The sequence below is a fragment of the Hydra vulgaris genome, chromosome 15 (genome assembly GCF_038396675.1).
Source record: "Hydra vulgaris chromosome 15, alternate assembly HydraT2T_AEP".
Taxonomy (NCBI): Eukaryota; Metazoa; Cnidaria; class Hydrozoa; order Anthoathecata; family Hydridae; genus Hydra; species Hydra vulgaris.
The window spans coordinates 15931235-15947899 of NC_088934.1; the positions used below are offsets into that span (position 1 = coordinate 15931235).

At 32.1% G+C, this 16665-nt stretch overlaps 1 protein-coding gene across 4 annotated transcripts in view; it reads right to left on the reverse strand.

Moving 5' to 3' along the window:
• LOC136092454 (solute carrier family 22 member 15-like) overlaps nucleotides 1-16665 on the reverse strand; it is a 66849-nt gene that overhangs the window by 12600 nt on the left and 37584 nt on the right. For all 4 annotated transcript variants that reach the window (XM_065820709.1, XM_065820712.1, XM_065820710.1 and 1 more), the window contains 2 exons: nucleotides 7532-7852; nucleotides 4746-4964 (listed from right to left, as the gene is read on the reverse strand). In XM_065820709.1, the coding sequence (XP_065676781.1) occupies nucleotides 4746-4964; nucleotides 7532-7852 (540 nt within the window). The remainder of the gene's footprint in view (nucleotides 1-4745; nucleotides 4965-7531; nucleotides 7853-16665) is intronic.

Sequence of the window (16665 nt, forward strand, 5' to 3'; positions counted from 1 at the left end):
TTAAAATTTTTTAAGATAAACACAATATTTTATCGTTTTTTTCAATTCTGTTATTGAATCTAAATTTTACACTGCGCGACATAATAATAAGACACCCCAAAAACATTTATAAAACTCTACTATACATTTATATTTAAAAACTAACTGCTATAGTAAATGAGAGCAAAAGGATTACGTAACTAAACAACATTTAAAAAATTTTTTTTAAATCTTACTCGTATTTTATTTAAAAAAAACTGTTTTTTTAGTTAGTAAATCATAAGAAACTTTTGGAAAAAATTCATATAAATTGTCATTTATATAAAAAGACATCTCAATTTTAAACAATCAATAATGGGTACTTTTACCATTTTTTTGAATCACTTCAATCATTCTAGAAGGTAAAGAATAATACAACTTTTTATGTACAAAATGTCAATTGCATCCCATGCAGATGCAATGGATGGTTTCAAGTCAGCTAGTGAACTATATTATTTACCACTTTAAAAACTATATGTGACAGCTGTACCCAAACATTCTCAATAATGTTCAGGTCTGGAGATCTAGCTGGCTACTTCAGTGTTTCAATTTTACTGCTGTTGAAATATTCCTTTACTATCTTAGCTGTATGAATGCTAGCATTATCTTGCTGAAAAACAAAATCTTCACCACCTATTATAGATGCTTCACGTCTATAAAAATAAAAACATAAAAATTGTCTTGCTTTTGCAATCTGCTATTCAGATTGAAATTTTTTATTAAAATGATTAAAAGTAGGGATTTACAGGAATTCCGACCAGAATTTGTGATTTTTAGTTCATTCCAGTTCCAGCCAGAATTACAATAATTAAGGCCGATATGCCGGAATTTCTTTTTCCACTTTTTTTGTTAAGATGTGGTCACGTTAAAAAATAAATAAAGTTAAAAATAAAAACATTGTCAACTAAATCAAAAATCATTGTCCTACAGGGCAACATAAGCATCATCCTACAAGACAACTGCACATAAACTTAAGTAAAAAATACAAGTTTCTAAACAAACATAGCATAATTTTATTTTATATTAACACTTATTTAAGGATTTCTGGAAATTTCGGAATATTGTGGTGCAAAAATAAGAGCTGCTCCTCAGTTTTGGGCAACAACCTGGCTTTTTTTTTTATCAAAAGTGTTACCTGCCTCTGAGAAAAGTCTCTCTGAATACACAGATGAAGCAGGGGTAGATAAAAGTTTTCTTGCTATACAGCATATATTAGGATAGAAATCTTTATTATCACTCTGCCATTTTAATACTGATCCTTTATATCAGAGAAAAGCCAACTTTTAGCCAAATGTTTTTGCTCATCAGGGAAATATGACAGTTTATACCTTGGATCAACAGCTGGGGAAAAAACATGTACCTTACTCATTAGTACATTAAAGTGACCATTTAATGGAACATTACTTATGAATCTTTTTTCAATAGACTCTCTTAGCATTTTCTTCATTGGTTGGACTATAGAATCATCTGTAAGGCTTCTGAGAAAGTTATATAATGCATGAATATAGCTAATTACTGATGACAACATTGATTTTGATTTACTAACGGTATCAGTAATCATAAAAAATTGTTGTAAAAGTCCCAATACATTTTCAACTAACTCCAATTCACTTGAACTTAACATTAAATTTAATAAATGAGGGTGGTCTGCTGTGTAAAATAGTATAGATCTTTTGAGAGTCTCAATTCAATCCAACATTAAATATGTACTGTTCCATCTTGTTGGAACATCTTGGATTAATAATAAAGGTGTTGAGATTTTGGAATCTAATTCTTTCTGTATTTTTTTAATTTGGTGCACGCCAAACTTGAATGGTTAAAATGAGTACAGTTGCTTCTGCATTTCTTCATCATGTCATATACTGCAACCTGATAAAAAAGGGAATCTTTGATAAGATTATCATCCCTAGGCATCTTATGTTTTATTCATCTGCTGATGAATAAAACATGAAAAGCCTAGGGATTCCATCAAGACAATTCCAAGTAGCATCTTGCAACCCTCGGAATTAGGAATCTTTTTGAGGTTGGCACCAGGTTGGCAAAAATTATTTGATACAAAGGTCTAACTAGAAAACATAGAAACAAGGTCGGCAGTTAGGTCTGCATTGCCGAATGCCAATCCTAACTCCAAGGGTTGATGTTGTGAGCACTGTCATAAAGGACCATATTTTTTTTTTCAAAATTTCCCAATCAACTAGCATCGCATTAAACAAACTTGAAATATTTATTGAATTGTGGGACTCTGGAAAATACTTACAGTGTAGCACACAATCCTTTCTAATAAAATCTTCTGTGATCCAATGCGCAGTCAATAATATAAATGCATCATTACTATGGGTATTTGTCCAAATTTCTTTTGTAAATGAAATATAATTAGCTGCAGAAATGTCATTAAGTACAACAGTTTTTCATTTTTCATATGATAATGGTAGCATTGTTTCCTTAAAAAACTTTCTAATTAGAATGAGGTACTGTGGTTGCAAGTGAGCAACCACTTCAATGAACCACTGATCTTCAACTACAGAAAAAGGTTAATTGTCCATCACAATAAAATTTATTATTTTTTAATTAACTTTGGAGGTGCGCAAATCGTTTATGTTCCAAACATTTTTATAAACAAAATCATTTATGCTAGTTTGCATCTGTAACTTTATTGCTTCTAATTTTGTTTCTTGTGGTGTTTCAGCTTTTGTGTTTTTTTTTCCCTTGTCTGTTCTTCTTGTTTAGCTTCATCATATGTATTTATATATGTATAAAATATTTCCATACAAATGAGGAGAATGAAGACATTTTTATAAATGTTACTTAAATTTTAAGTATTTCAAAAATATAGGATGCCTTTACAGCAAATATTTCTATTTTAACCTAAATTGAAAATAGAAAACAAAGAATTAATTTTAAATATAAATATTATACAGTTAAAAACTTAAAATACCAAAATAATAAAAGAACATGTCATTAAAATTAGACAAGAATCAGATTAATGAAACAGGTTATATATATATATATATATATATATATATATATATATATATATATATATATATATATATATATATATATATATATATATATATATATGTTTATAAAATAAAACTACATGATTTTTACAAAATTAAGTTTTATCCTATTGCAATCATCAAGTGAAATACAAATATAATTTTTCATTAAAATAATTATATACAAATGGAACTAGCTACGTAAAACTATATAGAAAAAAACTATTGTTATCTAACCATCAGGTTTGTGGTTGCTTAATAGAAATTTATTTTTGTGGTGACATTTGGAAATCAACTCTACTTTTTATTTGGTAGCTCTTTGGCATTTTTATAAAGTAAGTTATTAGTTTTTCATATAAACAAAGTAAACATTTTTTTGTTGTATTGTTGTATGCAGGGGCTCTTTTAAGGATAGACTAAATTAATTCAGGTGTTTCTTTGAAATACACGTGATAGTAACAATAGCTTTTTCTGTATAGTTTTATGTAACTAGTTCCATTTAAATAAAAAATTTTTAATGAAAAAACTTCATTTGTAATTTACCTGATGATTGCAATAGCATAAGACTTAAAGATTTTTGAGCAATATAGTCAGCTTGTTGGGTATTTTAAGCATTTCAGTTGGGTGAATTTTAGTTTTGAAGAACTTTTTTTTAAAAAGAATTAGAACTTTTTAAGGATTCAGCCCCCTCATTTTATTTATAGAATTGCCTCTGATTATGAGTTTCGAACATATATCAGCCACATGACAGGCTTTTATTTTAACTTAAAATTGAAAAAAAATTTGGCGGGAATTCCAGCCAAATTTTTTTGACAAATCCGGTTCTAGCTGGAATTTTCCATTCCAGTACACCCCTAATTAAAAGTAAGAAAACATTTGTTAACCGTGTTAACAAAAACATTGCTAAAAAAACATTACGGCTAACCTTAGGTAACCTATCAGGTAAAGAGGTCATTATAGGTGCTAAATATTGGCCCTAGGTCCTGCCTAAATAAGGAAACCAACCTAGGTACAAATTTTCAACAAAATGAGTGATGGTTGGTTGCCACAATCTAACAAAATGACATGATATCAGGCACCTATTTCGACCCCTTGTTAAGTATATATATATATATATATATATATATATATATATATATATATATATATATATATATATATATATATATATATATATATTAGGCAAAAATACATGATGTATATTAAAGATAAGTAAAATAAAATAAGAAAAAAAAGTTGAGAAAATAACTAAAAGTGATAACAAAGAAATAGTGATATGCCTAATTGTTTATACACTGTATATACATTGTTGTAAATCACCAAAAGCATTTGGAAATTTGTAATTTGTAATGTAAATAACTCCATATATCTGCAATAATATATATATAAAAAAATTAATTATATTTTCATCAATAACACTGTAGCTATGGATTGTAGGGTTTATGTTTGCCTGGGCACTCTTTTAATCAAAAGAAAGTTTTTCTAGATTTAAAGCTAAAAATAAATAAATTTGTTGTCTCACAAAAACAGATACCCTCTATTTGTAACAAATCATCACCCCCCGCTCCCCCCCTTATCAGGTGACAATTTATGGACAATCACTTTAAGGACTAAATCTGCCAAGAATATTTAAGGTGCTAACCAAATATGGCATGAATGTCTAGGATATAAAACAAAAACTTGAATTAAGATTAGAAAGTAAAACAACTTTAAATATGCATTTCTTACCAAATAAGAACCTGCAATGTAGTAGATAAACAAACAGTCCATGGAGTGAATACATATTTTAATGAAGTTTTCTTGTCTTCATCTGGATCAATAGAACAACTTAAAAGTTTAATTTCAAAACCCGCTTTTTTATTAAATTTTGCTATATCAAAAAGAATTTTTTCTGCTGAATTTTTTCGTTTCTTAGAATGAAGCCAAACCACAGACTCAGGGACAAATCTGGAAATAAAAAAAAAAATTTTATCAAATTGTTTTGCTTTTACAGTTTTTTTAAATGTTTTTATGCTTTAAAATCTAATATTTTTTTAAAATTAGCATATAATGATAACTTACAATAAAATGCTGCTTTTTATATTTAGTTAACATAAAATAATAATTTAAAATAAGATATTGCATTGTATAATATTATAACAATAATACTTATTTCACATTAAGAGAAGGAAAAACTCTAAAGCTGTAGTGAAACCAACTTAAAAGAAGGAAAACTCTAATATAAAATTCATAATTTAATTGTGGGTAAAGATAAGTAAGGATAGGAAAAATACTTATGACAATCATCTTCTTCTAAGTTATCATCTTCTATCATCTTCTTCTTCTATCATTCTTCATTCTTCTATCATTCTTCATTCATCATTCTTCTTCTTCTAAGTTATCATCTTCTATCATCTCCATCTTCTATCATCTTCTTCTAGGTGGAAGTATCACAATAAAAATCCTCAATCATAATATACAGAACAGGTGCATCCAATTGTACAAGAAATTGCTTTGACTTATTAATGCCATATTTAAATAAGAAAATGGCAGTCTAAACCATACAAGTATAGAAAAAAAACATTAAACAAAATGTACATATATATATACACACTAAACACAAAAGCAAACTTAGATTGGCACTCTGACCTCATACAGAAATAAGGAGCTGAAGGAAGAACATGCATAAAAGTTGCTACTACGTTGTAAATTAGAGCGTCGTTATAGAAAAACTGGTAATTTATCAGATGAAGAAGCATCTAAAGCAATTCACCAAACTTAACTCATTACATGGTAATCAAAAAGAAACATGGATTATTGCTAAAGAAATACTTCATTGAAATAATTCTAACTCTAATTAAACAATACCAGAAGCAAAATGTAACACAATAAGTCAATATTTTGCAAGCAAACTATATTGCAAGCAAAAAATGTTTAAGAAAGACTTGCCACAATCTCAAAATCTGATTTTATTATGGAGCAATCTCCCTCTGTATATATTTTTACATTTGGTACAGTCACTTCCACTGATGTTTTGCATGTAATCAAATCTCTCAAACCTAAGACATCACTCCTCAATATTATTCCAACAAAAATTCTTAAATCATGCTCAGAATTATTTGGTCCAATTATAGCTCACCTTGCTGACCTCTCATTCATATCTAAATTTTCCCAGTCTCATTCAATTACACCAATTCCCAAAATATCAGAACAACAGTATCTAAACTCACTGATCTGCGCCCCATATCAAATCTCAATACTATATCCAAAATTCTTGAAAAGCTTGATTTAACTTGTCTTCTTCCACATGTAACTTCAACTGCAAACTTCAATCTTTTTCAATCTGTTTTTAGCTCTAATCACTCAACAGAAACAGCACTCTTAAAGATATGCAATGACATCCTGTAAAACATTGATGATGCTTTAACCACTATTCTCCTCTCTCTGGACATTTGATACAATCAGCATTTGATACAATCAATCACCTGCTCATTGCTCATATAAAAGATGAATTTGATGTCACAGATATTGCACTAAAATGGTTGACATCATACTTGCACTCTTGAAAACCCTTTGTTTCTATAAGCTTAACAAAGTCTAGATTGTCGATGAGTTCAACAGGAGTACCACAAGGTATACAGTGTATTAGGTCCATTTTTATTTTTGATGCTTGTTTCACTCGTATATCAAATTATTGATAAACATGACACAAATCATCAACAATATGTGGAAGATAACATTCACTGAATGTGATAATGTAGTCACAAAATGGTTTTTAGAAAATGGACTTTTGCTAACCCAAACAAAACAGAAACTACTTTGTTTGCAAAACTGGAAAAAAAAGACTAAAATACAAACTTTTTGTAGGCGCTTATAGTAAACTTTCTCAGTGCTCCTGAATTACTTCATCATTATTGCGATTGTTGCAAATGATGGCACTTTAATCTCTAATTATTATTGTTATTATTGTTATTATTATTACTATTATTATTATTTAAATTAGGGATCCAGAGTCCCAAAAAGGACTTCGGATTTGAAAGTCACAAAAAGATTACTACTTCCTAGTTTTTGGTATCCAGTGGCTTTAAAAACATGAAAAAACTTATGGACTACTAATGGGGATAAAATAAAGACTTTTAGGTTAGAGGAACAACCGATTTTAGAACCCGGAGTTTTACAATAAGATATAAAGCCAGAGTTCTTTTGGGACTCTGCATCCATGATATAAATATATAAGATAGTTATTACTCCAACAGTTTCCAATTTTTTTCTGGTCATCTGCTTTATCTATGTCAATACTAATCAAGACCTCCAAAACCATTAACCAAACCTAACTACAAAGAACATCTTTATAAAATTAAATCCTTACCCGTGTAATCAAATAAACTCACACGCTTAAAATTTGTAATTTTTTAACATTTTTAATTCTTATTGAATTAAATATTCAGTAAATACTTAGTCAGTAAGGAAAATAAAAATTAACAAAACATTAAACAAAAATCTAACAAAACGAAGCACAAGGAAATAGAACTTACTTGTAGCTAACTATCAATATTAGATATGGGGCAGAAACCAAAATTATAAATATGCGCCAATTTTGTAAAAGCCATGCTTGAACTGGTAGCAAACATAGCCCAAGTGTATAGGCACACCAGAGAAAATGAGAGTAAATTTTGTATTTTGGGCCAAGTAATTCATTTATCAAAACAAACAAGATTACAAACACACCACCTTTAAAAATGCCATTTATAAACTGAATGGTGACAAAAACCCATATGTTGTTAACAAAAGCTGCCGCAAAAGAAATAAGTAGATAACCAAACCAAGTTAGAAATAAAACGTTTTTTCGACCATATCTAAACCAAAAAAATAATAATAATATTCAAGTTGAAAAATTTGTAGCATGCAGTCGAACATAAATGTTGATGGGATAATTAAAGAATGTTCAATTTTGATTTTTAATCTTGATTCACCAATAGAACATTTTGCAGGAGCATTCAAGTTTGTACACACCTGGTTAAGAATTTATTGGAAAAGGAGGCTTATTTATTGTGGTAAGAATACATTGAAAATTTTTTGGTGATTTTAACACTGGTGCGTAATCTGCTTTTTTGAAAACTTTTTCTAATTTCGCGCTTATTCCTGGAATCCACGGTCAAGATATGGCGCTGGTGCAGTTTCCCCTCAGCCCCCTCCTCTCCCTTTTTTTTATATAGCTGATTATGATAGAGAATTTTATGCTGATTAAGAATCGTATAAAAACATAGGTCTGAAAATTAACAAAAAGTGCTCTAATTCGCTGTTGAAGTTTAAAAAATTACACTTAAAAACTCTAATACTCGCCATTTTTTAAAAACGCTTTACGTCAAAGTTTACATTTTGAAATCAACTTTTAGAAAATCTTTTTTTTAATTACGCAACCCGATTTTTGTTGTAGTCAAAATTAAATTATAATTAAGTTAAAAGTTTTTATGAATATATTTTTATATATTTTAATTAATTTTTTAAAAATTAGTTGAAGATTTTGCTTTTTAAATGTACATGCATCGACTGAAAAATAGGGATTGGCTCAATCGAATGCACACACATCGACTGACAAATAGGGATTAGCACAACTAAATGCACATACATCGACTGACAAATAGGGATTGGCGCAATTAAACGTACATGATTTGGGACAGGGTTAAGGTTTCAGCCAGATATAAATTAGAAAATAATGCGCTCGGCATTTTTTAACAGTTTTGCTTTACATTGTTGATAGAAACCAGGCTTTTTAAATTCACCATGAGAATGTTTTTAATTATGACCGAGTCACAGTTTGTAGATTTTTGACCTAACCCCAACGAAAACACCCGGAAAAATCCTTTTGAGGGATGATAGTACATACCAATAGGAGTTCATAGCAATAAATCTTAAAATCAGGGATTACCGTCCGTGGGACTTTTTTGCGTTTAAAGTTCTAAATTAGAGTGAAAGTTAGTTTTCTTTATTTTCCGAATTCAATAATTAGTTTTACAAAAAACTTTATAAAACAAAAAATGTTCTACATAAAATTCTAAACAACTCTTATCTTATTAATATTTTCACAAAAACGCGTTTTTAACCTTCAAAATTCGAGACAAAAAATTGGCATTTTGTCTACCATAATGTCACGCTGAAAAAATATCTTTTACAACCATCGTGTCACACTGAAAAACGATTTTTTGACGATCTCATCTCATCAAAATGCCTAATGCATCAAAAACACATGATGAATGCAGAAAATCTGTATATGTTGTGTGCATGAAAAAAAGTGATAGAGAACTGACAGTTGCAGCAAAGGAAAAGATACTTCAATTCATTGAACCTGATTTAGACTTCAATGATGACAGGTTTCCATTAGGAATTTGTGTCAACTGCAGATTTCAACTTGGAAAATTGGATGGCTCCATAAAAAAAGTTCCAACACTTTTCAACTTTCAGAACATCTCAAAAAAGCCTTCAACTCGCTCATCACTTATTTGTGATTGTTTGATCTGCCAAATAGGTAAACTGAGAGAAAAGGAGCAACATCCTCTGAACAAACTTGAGGACTCCTCTGAAAAATCAATCAAGCCTGAAAACCAGAGCGTTGAAAAGAGATGCACCAATTGTCTTTCATTAATTGGTCGTGGACTCCCTCACAACTGCACACCGGGGACTCGCCATAAAAATTTGAAAAAAATTGCTGAAGCTGATGGAAAGGGCGCAGAGCTAGTAGCTTCAGCAGTTATTGGTTCAAAAGATTCATCTCCTAATGGAACAATTCGTCTAACTCAACAAGCTGGAGGCAAAGCCATTCCACTGCGAAGAGGGGCATCAGTAGCACAACAGCTGTTCACAATCCCGCTTTCTACTCAGAATATGGTACACATTCAGCAAAACACTGGACTCTCCAATAATGGTATGCGAAAGCTTGGCTCCACTTTGAATCAAATCAGTCCCTTACGGTTGGTAGAACCCAACTTTCAACTGAAATTTGCTCAGGCAGGACAAAAAGTAGCAGACCACTTTACAATAAGCAGCATGAACCTGTCAGAAGACAACCAGACCAGGGAGGTCTCATTGAACTCAGTGTCAACGTACAAGTTTCAAGAAACTTGGGAGATTCAGTCATCTTGAAGCTGGGAATAGATGGAGGTGGATCATTTTTGAAGGTCAGTTTCACTCACAACGAACTGGAAAAGAATGAGTTGGAGCCACAAAGTCCTGTTCAAAAAAACATAAAACTAACTTCTCCACTTTCAGCCAAAGCAACAAGTGTCAAGCAGCAAATACTTGTTGCTCTCTCTCAAGACACACCTGAAACTTACCAAAATGTCAAGCAGATTTTTGGTCTCATCAAAATCTATGAGAAGTCTTTGCTAGACTCTTTGGTTATTCCCTGTGATTTGAAGCTTGCTAACATTCTCTGTGGAATTCAATCAGGGCCGTACCAAGGGCGGGGCTGGCCGGGCCGCGGCCTGAGGCATCAAAATTGAGAGGGCGCAAACTTACATAAATTAAAAAAACAATAATCAGTTTATGAAACAAATTTTCACGGCGTTGCTGCTGTTGATAAAAAAATTAATTAAAATTCCGCCTCTTGACACAAACTCCTAAATATTAAAGCTCATTTACTGAACAAAAGAGCGCCCTTTAACACTAACATACCTTTGATAACTTTTGAACATTATGATTCTATTATGAATCGAACCGAAAAATTATCTGGTGCTGAATTTAAGAAAAAAAGAAAACAGCGCCAAGAAAGTGACGAGAAACAACAAAACTGTTTCAAAAAGTGGTTGGTAACAATCTCAGTGGAAAAACAAATTTATTCAGAGGATATTTGTATTGAAGTTAATGATAATTCAACAGATCCAATATTAGACTATTAGATCATCATTTGAAATTAAATGAAGAGGAGATTTTCATCAGCCAAAGTCAAAAAGAATTTTGTACAAGTGATTCAGAACCAACAAGGAAGATGGAAATGCCCAGCTTTCAGGCACAGCTGAAAGGAAGGAAAGACATGGATTCTGATCTGCAGAGAGTTATCAGTGGAGAGATGAAAAAATGGACAGACATCTTGAAATTAATTGTTAATGCAATTTTGTTCTGCGCCAAAAACAATCTTGTCCTTCGGGAAACAACAGAAGACATCGTTCAACAAAACAGTGGCATTGCGTCCGTTAAAACAAAAAAAACCACAACAACCTACTTTTCTCCTCGAATTCAAAATGAGCTGATTGAGTTACTTAGGCAGAAAGTCAGGAACGAAATTTTGTCAAACATCAAAGAAGCTAAATATTACGCTGTTCTGTTTGACTGCAATACAGATGCCTCCCACAAAGAGCAGATGACTCAGATTATCAGGTATGTCCACATCAGTGATGAAACCTACACAATTAAGGAAAACTTTGTGGACTTCATTGAATCTCACCAAAAAACCGGAAAAGCTCTTGCAACAGAGATAACTGAAAAATTGGAGAAAGATAGTCTAAACATTTCCGATTGCCAGGGCCAAGACTATGACAATGGAGCCAATATGTCTGGAAAATACAATGGCGTCAAAGCTCACATCCATTCTCTTGATGAGTCAGCAAGATTTGTTCCATGCGCAGCTCACACTTTAAATCTTGATGGTGTTCATGCTGCTGAGGTTTCCCCACTCATGATTACGTTTTTTGGAAAGGTTCAAGCCATCTTCAACACTAAAGATTGCTAAATTAACTAGACATTGTTGCCCCATTGAAGCTCATAGATATGAAAGAATAAGCTTCAACTTGCTGTAGGAACGTTTGCAACTGACTATTGACACTGCAATTGTGAGCAAGATTTGTAATGCAATGCATAAGTTTGGAAAAATGTCATCTCCGTATGACAAAATAAATGAAAGTAATTCCAGCGGAGTTGTTGATATTGGGTCGCCACGAGATTTAAGCAGCATCTGACAGTCTGTGATTTCAGCCAATAATTCTACTCCACTGATATCTGTACTGTAAAAGTTTCCCAGATCCAAACAATGTTTCTGCAAACTTTCTTGATTTTCATCACCATCCCTCTTTGGTAATATTCTCACATCGAGCAAGGAATCCAAATTTTTCATTGAGATCATTTAATCGTTTAAAGCGAGTTGTTTGTTCTGTTTGAAACAATCCAAATATCATTTTCAAAACTCTGCTAACTTCATCTTTAGCAGAGAGGCCACTATGTCAGCCTTTTCACCTGGCATTATTCACCGTCGCCATACTATCCACTCAACTTTAATTCCCCATTCCATACATCTGCCCTTGTTATACTCAATTGCATTTTGGCACAAATGATCACGAAATTCTTTGAGATAATTTTCCAACATTTTCATATCAGATGCTGCATCTTTAAAGTTCATTGCGGGATCATTTTTCCTCTTTTTGGCGCCCCAATCAGAGTGGCGCACGGGGCAACCTTCCAACCTGCCCTCCCCTTGCATTATCCACAATCCCATGACAAATGCTGTCACAGTTAGCAGTGCAAAAGAACTTCTCATTCAAATTGATTTCAGTTTTTTGTGTTTGTTGGATTTCTGGTGTCAAATTCTTTCTCTAATTGACCGGGAAAACAAACTGCTTCAATCAAAAACCATTTTAATTGACATTGCCGCAAAAAAAAAGAATGATTTGAAGGCTTCCATTCAGAATCTTTGAGATATTGAGGTGGACAACATTATCAAAGATGTCACAGAAAAAGCTAACCAGAGCGGAATTGATGGTGGCTTTCCAATCAAGAGGAAGCGCAAAGTGAAACAGATGTCACTTTATGAAGCTAAAGATGACTCTCACCTTCTCACAGCAGAAACAGAATTTGGATCTCAGTCCAACCTTGTGTTTGACAGCATTATTACACAAATTGAGTGGCGGTTTGAGGATATGTTTGCTATATCCTCTGATTTTGACTTCCTCAGTGGGCATTCACTCTCTAAAAGTTCAGTGGATGAACTCAAGATAAATGCTGCAAATTTATCTCAAATTGACAAGGCAGATTTAGATTCTTCCGATTTCCAGTCAGAAATGGCAAGATTTAAATATCAAGCTGCCACAATGATGGACAACTTTGAAAAATCTAGCCCGATTAACATTTTGCAGCTCATTCATAAATATTCTTTGACCGATGCTTATCCCAACACGGCAATTGCTATTCGCATCTTCCTCACCATACCAGTCACAGTTGCTACGTGTGAGAGAAGTTTCAGTAAACTTAAGCTCATAAAAAACTATATGAGGTCAACAATGGGCTAAGAACGTTAATCTAGTTTGGCTATAATTTCAATTGAAAATGAAGTGGCAAACAACATTGATTTTGATGATGTCATTAGTGAATTTGCCTCAAGAAAAGCCAAAAAAGTGACATTGAACTAAAGTTTGTGCAAACTTAATGACAAATTTTACTTATAACTTGATGTGATAAATTTTGTGATTAATAAATTTTTTTTTTTGTTTAATTTTCTTCTTTATTTTTTTTATTTTTTTGAGGGGGCGCAATTTTCTCATTCTGCCCGAAGCGCAAAATTGGCTCGTTACGGCCCTGAATTCAATCACATAGTAGCAAACACCCTTGCTGCTGGTGTGAGGCAGAGAACACAAACCTCATCAGATGTGGCCATCCAAGAACCTTCGGTCAAATTCGGAAGCAATTCGCAGAGTTCATGAAATCAGGCGGTGACATTCGCAAGTCGAGAGATTTCAAAAATGTTGTTTATCTGCCTTTGCTTGATTTTTATGATGACATGCTTGTGCTGGAAGCCATTCCACCTATGGAGCTTCATCTACTTAGTGTGGTCAACCATCTCTTCAAAAACCTCTACGATCTTTAGCCAGATGCAAAGCAATGGCCAACCACACTGCACCTTTCTATTCAACCATTCCATGAGGGCCATTTTAATGGAAATGATTGCATTAAGCTGCTGAGAGGATTAGATTGCCTGAAGCAAATTGCAGAGCAAAAGCACTTCAAACAGGCCGATGGATTTATTCAAACATTGTCTCTGTTCAAAGATGTTGTTACATCTTGTTTTGGAACCACTTTGGATCCTGATTTTGAAGCAAAAATTGAAAGCTTTAAACAGAGCTACATTAATCTTCCAGTCTCTATTACTCCCAAAGTACATGCTGTCTTTCATCATGTTCCTCAGTTCATCAAGAGAAAAAATATGGGACTAGGACTTTTCAGCGAACAAGCAACTGAGGCTCTTCACTCAAATTTCAAGCCCTTCTGGGACAGATACAAAAGAAATCCAGAGAATCCTGATTATTCCAAGCATCTCATCTCTTGTGTCATTGAATACAATAGCAAAAAAATCTAGTCTCAGCAAGTCAATGGTAAGTTATAGCTACAGATTGCTTAGTTGCATCTTAAAAAAAAAGTAAATTTGGGGGAAAACCCAGATCAAAAATGATTTCAAAGAATAATCCAAAGCTTTTTTTTCCAGTTTCCTCTAGAACTAAAGGAAAGGTAACAAGAAAGAACAAAAATGTCAAAGAATCAAGTGAGAACGAGCCAAACCCAATGAAGTTGAAGAAGAATGTTCGAACTTATAGAAAAATGTTTTTTCAAGGAAAACTAATCAAATTTTGGAAAATTTAAATAAGATAAGAGTTGTTTAGAGTTTTATGTAGAACATTTTTTGTTTTATAAAGTTTTTTGTAAAACTAATAATTGAATTCGGAAAATAAAGAAAACTAACTTTCACTCTAATTTAGAACTTTAAACGCAAAAAAGTCCCACGGACAGAAATCCCTGATTTTAAGATTTATTGCTAGGAACTCCTATTGGTATGTACTATCATCCCTCAGAAGGATTTTTCCGGGTGTTTTCGTTGGGGTTAGGTCAAAAATCTACAAACTGTGGAGTACGAAAAAAATGACGAATATTAACGTTTTTTAGTGTAACTTTTTTAACTTCAACAGCGAATTAGACTACTTTCTGTTGATTTTCAGACCTATGTTTTTATACGATTCTTAATCAGCATAAAATTCTCTATCATAATCATCAATAAATTAAAAAAAAAAAGGGGGGGGGGGGAGAAATTGCAGAAACGAATATTTTGTTTTTTATCATGTAAATTTTCTTTAGTGGTTTTTATAATATTTTCCAGGCTTGTTTTTTTAAAACCATTTTGTACAAAAACATCAATTAGAAGTAATAACTCTTGTTTGATATTATTATCAGAGTATTAATATTTTTGAATTTTTGAAACTCCGTTTATATTTTTGGATAACGGCGTTAGATTTAATTTGGACGATAGTTATGGCTATATAAAATCGTACGTACTAATTTTATTGTTAATAAATAGTTAGTCAAGAAAGTTTAGTGTGTTATTTTCATTTTCGATTTTCATGGTGTACTAAATATTTTTATGTTGGTTATAGGGCACTAATAAAATAATATACTAAAAAGCTTTTTGCATCTTCAGTAGAGTTAAAAGTAGTCATAGACATATCTTTCAAATGACTTTACATGAATATTATTGAAAACCGCTAAAGCAATAGCATTATTTTTGTGAAACTGTAAAGAGCACCAATACTTCTAGCCTCTTGAGCTTCCTCTGACATAAGTTCGATGGGTAATGTAAAGATTTTAATTATTCCATGTCCATGTATGTGCGCTATGTTCACAGATTGAGCCATGTAGTACTATTGATAAAGGAACACATATAGTCTAATAGTGTTAAAACAATAATTCTTGAATTTTAAACAGTCTATTTCATATCCTAAATATTGTGTTATCAAGAAAATGTAAAATATGAATATAAGGTTTTGATCAATACCAAGAATTTCAGATGTTTGTTCATATGCTGCAAAAGCATGCCTTGAAGTATTGCCATCGTTGCTTGTTACAGAAGCACCACTTTTAGAGAAATCAACAGCAAGTCCCATTTTGTTCGTAAAATCAGCTGAATCTTTTGTTTAGCAACAGATACTTTTTCTTTGTGCTCATTAGATCTTGCTTACCACTTTTCTGTTTCTTTTTCATATGCAATGTGCAAAACCATCTCAAAAAATCGAATGCATGCATAAAGACTGGAAAGACTACATTTGAACTCTCTGTTAGTATAATCTATATTAAGGATATCAAGACAATTCATTTTTTTTTGGAGAGACACCACACACTGAACAGCATTGGTATGGGTTAGTTTTTTCGGATAATATCGTTTGAACCTTCCCACTAATCATTGTGAGTTCAATAATACAATACACTTTAACAGAAGAATTGCAAACCTCTAATAAAATCATATCCAAGCTTTTTATCTCACTTTCAATGTACTGATCTTCTTTAATCACAGATTCCTTGGATTCCGTTTTGTATGCAAATCTTATGGGTCTACAATAGGCTGTGGATGACGGCTTTTACTTTCTCCAATTGGACACCTTTTTGTTTCTGTTGTTAAATCCAGTCAAATCCAATGGGACTAGACAAGTAATAAATAAAAATTCTTCACGCATTAAATCTCTGTTCATGTGAGGTTCTAATAAAACTTGTTTATAAATGCTTTAGCCAGTGGCACCATCAAAACCAGCCTTAAACGGGAGTTTCATTCTTTTTATTGCTTTGTCGTTCAAAAGTGCCTCAGCACAGGTTTCCTGAACTGCACAGACTCTTTGCAAAGTATGAATCATTAAATCTTTTAAAGTAA